This window comes from Caloenas nicobarica, chromosome 2 (genome assembly GCF_036013445.1).
Source record: "Caloenas nicobarica isolate bCalNic1 chromosome 2, bCalNic1.hap1, whole genome shotgun sequence".
NCBI classification, from domain to species: Eukaryota; Metazoa; Chordata; class Aves; order Columbiformes; family Columbidae; genus Caloenas; species Caloenas nicobarica.
In genome coordinates, this window is record NC_088246.1 from 49,214,208 (window position 1) to 49,223,576 (window position 9,369).

Below are 9,369 nucleotides of genomic sequence, written 5' to 3' on the forward strand. Positions count from 1 at the left end.
GCTGCTGGGGCTACTTGTTCCTTCTGCTCAGGCAGCCTGTCATCTCTGCTTAGGAGACAAAATGTACGGAGCTGCCTACGGGGCCAAATTCCTGTCTGGTTGCCACCTCTTTGTCCACATTGCATAATTCCTGGCTATCTTCTCTGCCACCAACACTGACAGAGATGTGAGCGCTGTTTTAAGCCTGTAAATGGATAATGGAGATCCTACTTCAGTACTGTCAGTAACTCCCCTGACAAAGGAGTTTGTTTCTGGTTTCTGCTAGTGCAAGAGTTAATACCCAGAAGAGCTTGGCTGTCAATCAGACTATGGCTTGACTAACACATAAAACTTTGACCCAATGTCACACTGCCCACCACAGCAAAAGAAAGCCACCCACTCCACATATGGAATAGTTGCAGATTTTCTCAGTTCATGGAGATTTATCCCTCTGCCTTTGGAGTGATGGTGAATGAGACAGGCCTTCAGAGGGTTTGAGAGAGACAATAGACCATTCCACATGGACATCTCCAGCAGCACATCTACAGACTGACACCCAGTGAGGTACTGTTTGCTCAAAAGCAAACAAAAAAAAAGGTGATGTGACTTGCCTGAATTGCAGTAATAGCACTGGGCTACGGTGAGGAGCAGCAGTATTGAAGGAGGTACCACACACTTCAAATGCTGCCCGTTGCTCAGTAGTGCTGCTCTTTCCCATGTATCTTGTGTTGGGATCCTTTTGGCTTGGGTGAAGAGCTAGAAAATGCCTTTCTTAACTCATAACCACAAATTGGGCACTTTCAGCACCCAAGGGGTGCTCAGCTGCAGTGGTGCAGAGACATCGGGGGTGCTGGCTGCAAACACCCCTGTCAGCTACAGATCTGCCTCTAAAGACCTAAACGTCTTTTCCAACCTAAATGATTCTCTGATTCTATGATCATTTCCCTTGGGTATTTCTGTCTGTGGGTGGGTGGGTGTAGGGGGAATGCACCTGACAAGGAAAAATGTCCAACGTGGTGCCCTTTGCCATTGCTGAGTATTGGCAGCATTGGGCCATCCCCCACAGACATCTTCACTGAAAATCCTTGGAGCAGAGGAGAGGCAGCGCTGCTTCCCTTCTCCCAGCCACAGGGGCTGCAGGTGAGGGGCAGGGGCACTTCGCAGATGCATGGGAGAAATTGCAAATCTCTTCCACTGACGTCCATATCAATGCTCAAAGTGAAAAGCAGATCGTTTAAAAGATAAACCTGACATGTTTCCATTGCTCTGTCAACTAAAGAGGTGAACTCATTGGCTTGGGGTTTTATACGCCTTTAAAGTAACACGTATCACACAGAAGAAAAGGCACTGTATGACTGCGCACTGCTGCGGTGAGGACCTTGCCTGTGCCTTGTCATTGCATCATCAGCTAAGGTAAATACTGCCGGCATACATGTGTGAAGGTATGCTGCTTCTTAAAAACCTGTATTATAAAAGCATTATTTTTGAACTATTTCAGACACAGTGTTGGATTATGGAGAGGAACCTGATGTACCTGCTGGGCAGAGGGGACTCTGAGGACGTGTCGGTGAGTGATTCCCTGCCGGGCTGCTGCCCTATGAGCTGAGGCCAGTAGCATGTCTGAGGGGGTCCAGTTTTTCCTAAGGGGACACACAGTACTGGTAGGGAGAGTGGGGGTTTAGAAGAAATCAGTGTGACTTTTGTTCTCTAAAAGAAACAGAGTGAATGTATCTTTGGCTGGTGAGACCAGGGGATGTGCTGCCACCCAACTTCTTTAGCTCTCTGCTGTCACAGGTGCTGCCCAGGGATGCGGTGGTTGCTGCCGGGGGCTGCAAGGGTCAGGGAGCAGGGAAGGGGAATATCGCTGCCGCTGGTACATCCTCACAGCTGTCAGGAGAGCAGAGCTGCTGCTTTTAAAAGGAAAGCAAGCCGTCCCCACTGGCAAAGTCTTGTTGGGCTTGACCTGCTGCCAGGAGTGGTTTGTACTGGCACAGGCCAAGAGGGCAAAGTTCCTGCTGGGGAGGGGAGAAGAAGGTGTGTAAACCCCCGTTTGCTCTTTGGGAATTTGCCCCTCGGGCCAGAGCTGCCACTGCTGATCTCTACCCAGGATGGAGAGAGTGTGCAATGTGAAGCACCCACTTGTGACCTGTACGTGGCAGTGCCTTTACAGCTGAAAATCTGCTTGAGCCATGTGGGAATCCTCTGCAAAAGTAACTTGTCCCAGGAAGGGCTATTTCTGGCAACTAGCTAACTGGAAACACACCTTTTAGGAGATGAGCATTTAGGTACCAGTTCCTCCCTAAGCACTGCTTCCTTTCTCCTTTCTGAAGGAAACATGAATAGAACCCTAAAACCTTTGTCAGGGGTTCTCAGCTCCATGACCATGCCCATTTGGTTGCCGGTTTGGGGATGCACCCTAGGTCTGGCCCCAGTGCCCCACCATGTCCACCTGGACTGCAGGCATAGGGCTGGGCACCCCACATGGAGCTGGTGGGGGTATATTGGTAACCTCTGGTTTACCACCACAGCTCCATTTTCCTTGATCTCCTCTGCCCCTCTGGTGCAAAACTTCATCCTGGATCTTGCAGGGGAGAACTGGTCACTCATATTCATTCCTCATTTGCATCCTCCAGCACAACTGAGGCAGAGCTGTTTTGTCCTTGTGCAGCTTAGTGTGACCTGACTTGTGCTTAGTATATGTACAAAGAGGGTAATTTGGGATTTGGGCCTCATGAACTTCATTGTCCTTGAACAGGTGGATTACACGTCACCAACATCTAACTTCTCTGCAGCCTATGAATATGCCTTCCTCTACCCAGAGCTGGACACCAGCTGTGATCTTGAAAATATCCCAGCATTTGCATCTACTTTTTTTCCAGTGCTGTACTCCCTACTGTTCGTGACCGGCCTTGTGGGAAATGCTTTGGTCGTTTGGGTCCTAACAGTCTTCAAGAAAGTCAGGGCCATGACTGACGTGTATCTCCTGAACCTTGCCATCTCTGACCTCCTCTTTGTTTTCTCCCTCCCCTTCTTGGTTCACTACTCCATCAGGAGACAGTGGACTTTTGGAAATGCGATGTGTAAAATCATCAGCTCAGCTTACTTCATTGGTTTCTACAGCAGCGCCTTCTTCATAACCATCATGAGTGTTGACAGGTACTTGGCCATTGTCCGGTCTGTCTACGCTCTAAAGGCTAGGACAGCTGCCCATGGGGTTATCACCAGCCTAGTCCTTTGGGCAGTTGCCATTTTAGCATCAGCACCAGACTTAATTTTTTTCCAGGAAACAAATGACAATAACTGGACTAAATGCAGCCCTCACTATCCTGATAGCAACAATGGCTGGAAGACTTTCAGTAATTTTGAAGTCAATGTCCTGGGGTGGCTGATTCCTGTTGCTGTCCTCATTTTCTGCTACCACAGCATCTTGAAAAACCTGCAGAAGTGCCATACTCAGAACAAGTACAAAGCAATGAAACTAGTTTTTATTGTCGTCATTGTGTTCTTCCTCTTCTGGACGCCTGTCAATGTTGTGCTTTTTCTGGACTCTCTGAGGAAAATGCACATCATCGATGACTGCCAGACAAGCCAAAGGCTAGACCTAGCCATGGAGCTGGCCGAGACGCTCTCCTTCATCCACTGCTGCCTCAACCCAGTCATCTACGCCTTTGTGGGTGAGAAGTTCAAGAAGCATCTCCGCGAAGCTTTCAGAAAATACGCACGTTTTCTGTTGAACTGCAAAGACTACGGTGCTTTCAATGGGCGCGGCCTGGACAAGCACTCCTCTCTGCACGCGACATCCTCACAGTTGTCTTCTGTTGGCAGTGTCCTGTAGAGCTACAGGTCAAAAACTTTCACCCTGAGCGGGTGACCTGAATTTGAGGAATCCTCCCAGCAGGGCATCCACAAGGATGCACTGTTTGGGTGACAGGAAAAGTAGAAGCAACTGCTTGAGCTTGTTTTTATCATGGTTGCCTTTGGGGTTCTTACTTTTTAGCATCTTTTTTAGTATCGTTCTCCCTTTCCCTTTGCACATCCTTCCCTGCCTGCTTTGTGAAAAGGAGACCAAAATGACTAGCAGACTCCCACACTGTTCGAGCAGCACAGAGAAGTGCCTTAGAGACATTTCTTCCCCCACCTCATATTCAGTGCTGAAAGGAACTGTTTATATTTCTGAACTTGGGACACTTGGCCGCTCCTTCCCTCATTTCAGCAGAATGGATTGGCATTGCAGGCAGGGACAGAGCTCACAGCAGGAGCAGGAATTTGCTCTTTAGAGGGAAGCAGTGCCCAAGTTTAAGGCATCATGCCAGGGCCTTGCTCCCAGTTGACAGATCTGAATGAGGTTTCCAGCCCAGAAAGAGTTTAGCGAGCAAATAATTAGAAAAGCAACAAAGCACATGCTATGCATGTGTTTTGTCAAAATCAACATGGAGGAAGATCCAGGTATAATCCTGACTTCCCATCTTCTACCAGGGCCTGCAGCTCTTGGTCTGGAAGAGTTTGGAAGCTGTAGCCTCGAAATGGCATTGTGGGTGTCGAGAAAAACCTTTGTGCAAACGATTGAGTGCCTTAGGGACAAGTGGAGAAATAGATACCAGGAAAAAAAAGGCTGAGTGGAAAAAATACTAAATGTGAGCTGAAAGAGCGGTAAGAGTCATATGTCAAAGCTTCCTGTGGACCCGCTGGCTTGTAAACCACAGGCCGGGGCGGTGGCTGCTCTCAGCAGAGCCCTGGCCCGCTGGCCGAAGCGCCGGTTGCTCTGCAGGTGCCTGAAACAGGATGGAGAGTGGCACGAACAAGGGTAATACACCAAACATCCTGGAACTCAGGTGGTATCTAAAGTGGACAGCACTGGCTGGTTTGAGTGGCCGGAGGCTCCAGAGATGCCAAAAGCCCAGACAATACTCACACTTCCCCAGGGAGGAACTTTTTGAACATGTTAAGCAACTGATGTGCCAGTCTGGTCACTGCTCTTGAGCATACAGCTGGGGTTGACCTCCCATTTACTGTTCCGACTTGGTAACTGTGAATGACTGATTTGTATGTGAAGGGTTACCCAAGAATATACATACAGATGTACATTTGCATACATGTGTATATATATACACATACATATATGTGCATATATATTTTTTTAATTTATATAAATATATATTGATAAATGCAATGGTGTTCTGAAGATTTTAGTCCTGATCTGTTTCTCCCTACAATGTATCACCATGTTTGAAGTTTTATAATAAAGATATTGCATGCAGTGTAATTGCACAATCCTTGTACCTGAGGAAATTATTTTGTTGTTTATTCTTTCAGCTTGTGCATTTTCTTCTGTCCTGGACAGTTCTACAAGACTCACAATCCCTCCAGCTGTTTCTTCTCTTGCTCTTCTCTCTCTCTCCCTCTTCCTCCTCCCCTGAAAAAAAGAAGTGGAGAGCAGATTATCTTTTATTATAGAAATTTAATTTCCTGTAAGAGTCTGCCCTTGTAGTGTTTCCACACATACTGAGTACCCGTGGGCTTATTTCCTAGAGTAGAGCAGAACAAAACACAAAATACATTTCTTTTCAATCACCGATCTTTGGACAGGAATTACTATTTTAATGTGTAGTCATATTTGCAATCTGCAAGCAACAATAACAGAAGGTGTGTAAGGAATACACGCTGCTTCATGTGGGCCATGACACACATTCTGCAGATTGCAAAGCAAAGACTGTGACCAGGGGAAGAGCAGAGGTCCCAGCAGCAGGACTCTGGGCAGCAGTACAGCTCCTGCCTTTGGGGTGCCTTACCGCCCTCAGGCAACCAGGCTTTTTGGGTTTTTTTTTTTTGTATATGCAAACACTCCGGGGCTCTAGAAGGGGATTTACAGAAATTCAGGACAGAGTCAAAGGGTGGTGGGCAGGAGGACAGGACCAGCCATCTCCCCTGCAGGTTCATAGCCTGAGCACTGTGCATCAGACCTCACTCAGCTGAAACAGAGGAGATGGAAATGATTTCTGCAGCCCCATCCTGCAGCCCTTGTGCGAGCGCTTTGGGACAGGTGCTGGAGCCCATTTGCCCAGGCTGGCAAGAGGATGGCCTTTTCCCGGTGCTACTGAGTGTCTCTGCTAGGGACTATCTCCCTCTTTTCAGAGGTTTTGTTGATTGCTGCGTGGCTGTTGGAGCAAGGCTGTGGCCCAGGGCTTCCCCACAAGAGCCGTAATCCTGCAGCATGGGGGTAGCATGAAGATGCAGAGCCTTCTTTGCAAAGTCTTTCACTTCTGCAGTTCTCACTAGAGTCTAAATGGCATCTTCCTCCTGCTGCTGCCACTTGCAAAGCCTTCCAGCGGGGAGGCGGGAGACACTTTCTGCGGCTCAAAGGATTTCCTGCCAGAGGCAGCTGCCTTCCTCTGTCACAGCAGGAGCCCCAAGCTGGACCTGACCTCAACTTCTCCTCGCAGCCCAGCTGCTTTGATCTGCCATCGCTGCCTTCCTGTGCAAAGGGAGAAGGTGAGACCCACATCCAGAGGCTACACCACTGGCAGGACCTGCCTGTGTCGCTGCAGGTGGCCAGGAGCATCTCTGCAGGTCACAGAGCTCCTCTCCTTTCTGAAAGGACAAGCCTGGGAGCAGTCTGCTGCCCTGGCAGTGTCTGTGAGGGCACTGAGAGACCACAGGAGAGCAGGAGGCATCTTCCTGCATCTGTGCAAGCTGCTGGGCAGCTGGAGGGTAATTCCAAATTTTAGGATCATCCCAAGAGCTGGGAGCACAAGAAGCATCCAGCTGCTGAGGCCAGACCATCCTGCACAGACCTTGTGCCTGTTCACCTACTTGCATAAAAAGTACCCACCACAGTTGTTATATTGGTCCTGCTCAAATCCGCTCAAATCCGAACTACTTAGCTTTATATCCTGATCTTACTTTGTCTTTTTGCTAAGATGATGCAGGTTAAAGAGCATTCAGGATGATGTTGGCACATTAAAGAGTCAGATATTCTCATGTTGTGTCTTCAGCATGTCATCTTAAACCAGAGTAATCGCTATCCACATTCAAGCTTAAACCTAAAATACATACTTGTTTTATTTTCACTTATTTGTGCTATTTGCACCAGAGGGTCCCTTCTACAGACGGTCTCTGTCAGAAAGATGGAGACTTTGTCTGATGCCACCCATGATGCTTTACATGTTTGGTTGGAAATGCCTCGACAGGCTGAAGCGTTGCAGTGGCATCAGTGGGCCTCGTCTTGCACAAATATCACTCACCGCGCTGTGCAAACCTGTGCAGCACTTGTAGAGAGCAAAAGGGTGTGCGTTTAAGCACTCATGCTCTTGAACTACACAAGCAAAAAGTGGGATGTATGAAGAGATAATAGCTTACGGTGTTGCTAGATCCCTCAGGAAATGGTGTGAAGTGGGACCTGGCAGATTCTTCCACATCTCTCAGCTCTGAGCTGCAGGACTGACACTTCAGCACAGGGAATGACAGTCTCAGCATCTTGTTCCAGAATGACATCCTAGAGTATGAAACTAGTCCATATCTGGCTTTTTATGGCATTATACTGAAGCCTCCTTCCCAAGGCAACATGGAGACAACACTCATTCAATCCTTGGCAGAATCTCTGGCTTTCAAGTCACTTGTTTAGGTGAGGATGGGAGCTTCTGACTTGATCCTTTCTGGAGGAGCCCTCCCAGGCAGCAGTGCAACTCTGCCTCTTTCTGCTGTGGTAGCATCCAACTACATCTGGAGGTCAGAACTGGTCAAAAGCTTTACAAAGGAAAAAAAGAAAGGTTCATGAAAGTTATTTGTGTCCTGCACCTCTCTCAGCTGAAAGGTGCTCCTGTGCAGGGATGGGCCTGCATTAGCATGCACAAAACTCCCAAAACCTCTGACAATTGTATCGTGCCCAGGATAATCCTGTTTTATTTTCAGCCTCTTGAAAACATTGATTTAGTACACCAGTTATGAAGCACCATGGAAATTACTAACCGTGCCAGGAGAGGATACGGAAAGGATCATGACAGAAGAAAAGAGAATAAAAATGACTTTATGTATTCTGTCTGGATGTAAAAAATCCTTAGTCTGAATATCACAGAATCATAAAATTGTTTGGGTTGGAAGGGACCTTAAAGATCATCTAGTTCCAACCCCTCTGCCAATGAAGAGACACCTTCCACTAGACCAGGTTGCTCAAAGCCCCATCCAACCTGGCCTTGAACACTTCCAGGGATGGGGCACCCACACCTTCTCTGAGCAACCTGTTCCAGTGCCTCACCACCCACATGGTGAATAATTTCTTGCTAATATCTTATCTAAATCTACCTTCTTTCATCTGAGTCACCATCCCTGGAGGTGTTTAAAAGACACATAGATGACTCATAGAATCACAGAATGTCCTGAGTTGGAAGGGACCCACAAGGATCATCGAGTCCAACTCCTGTCCCCACACAGGACAACCCCACAGGTCACACCGTGTGTCTGAGGGCCTTGTCCAGTCTCTTCTTGAACACTGTCAGGCTTGGGGCCGTGACACCTCCCTGGGGAGCCTGTTCCAGTGCTGCACCACCCTCTGGGTGAAGAACCTTTTCCTAATGTCCAACCTAAACCTCCCCTGGCTCATCTTCCTGCCATTCCCTCAGGTTCTATTGTTAGTTGCCTGCCCTTCCTGCTCCCCTTGTGAGGCAGCTGTAGATGCCATGAGGTCTCCCCTCAGTCTCTTCTTCTCCAGGCTGAACAAACCAAGTGACTTTAGCTGCTCCTCATACAGCTTCTCCTCCAAACCCTTTACCAACTTCATGGCCCTCTTCTGGACACTCTTCAGTAGCTTTATACCCTTTTTATCCTGTGGCACCCAGAACTGCACCCAGTGCTCCAGGTGAGGCCGCACCAGTGCAGAGCAGAGCAGGACAATCACCTCTTTTGCCCGACTGGCAATGCTGTGCTTGGTGCACCCCAGGACACTGTTGCCCTCTTGGCTGCCAGGGCACTGTTGGCTCATGTTCAACTTGCCATTGACCAGAACCCTCAGATCCCTCTCCATGGAGCTGCTTTCCAGCATCTCGTTCCCCAGTCTGTATATTCAGCCAGGGTTGCCACGGCCCAGGTGCAAAGTCCAATACTTACCTTTGTTGAAGTTCATGCGGTTGGTGATTGCCCAGTTCTCCAAGTTGTCGAGATCCTTCTGCAGGGGCCTCTCTGACCTCAAGAGTGTCAACATCTGCTCCTGTTCTTAGGGACATGGTTTAGTGCCAGTGTTAGGTTAATGATTGGACTTAATGGTTAGACTCAATGATCTTAAGGGTCTCTTCCAACCCTAATGATTCTATGATTCTGTAATTCTATGATTTTAAAGCTTGTCCTATCCTAATATGTCAATTTCAACTGTAACATGCAGGCTGGCACGCATTTTTTGTT

The 9,369-nt window shown here is 48.2% G+C and overlaps 1 protein-coding gene across 1 annotated transcript; it reads left to right on the forward strand.

Annotated features, from left to right (window-relative positions):
- The first annotated feature begins 1,492 nt into the window (after nt 1-1,492).
- CCR8 (C-C motif chemokine receptor 8) lies at nt 1,493-3,814 on the forward strand. Its single transcript, XM_065629260.1, has 2 exons — nt 1,493-1,546; nt 2,735-3,814. Exons 1-2 carry the CDS (start codon nt 1,493-1,495, stop codon nt 3,812-3,814), a joined length of 1,134 nt encoding a protein of 377 aa, XP_065485332.1.
- Nucleotides 3,815-9,369: the final 5,555 nt, after the last annotated feature.

Excerpts from the sequence above, each read along its gene's own strand:
- CCR8 (XM_065629260.1), top strand. The coding sequence starts at position 1,493 with ATGGAGAGGAACCTGATGTACCTGCTGGGCAGAGGGGACTCTGAGGAC. Across the intron at positions 1,547-2,734 it reads GGGACTCTGAGGACGTGTCG|GTGGATTACACGTCACCAAC; the intron begins GTGAGTGATTCC and ends GTCCTTGAACAG.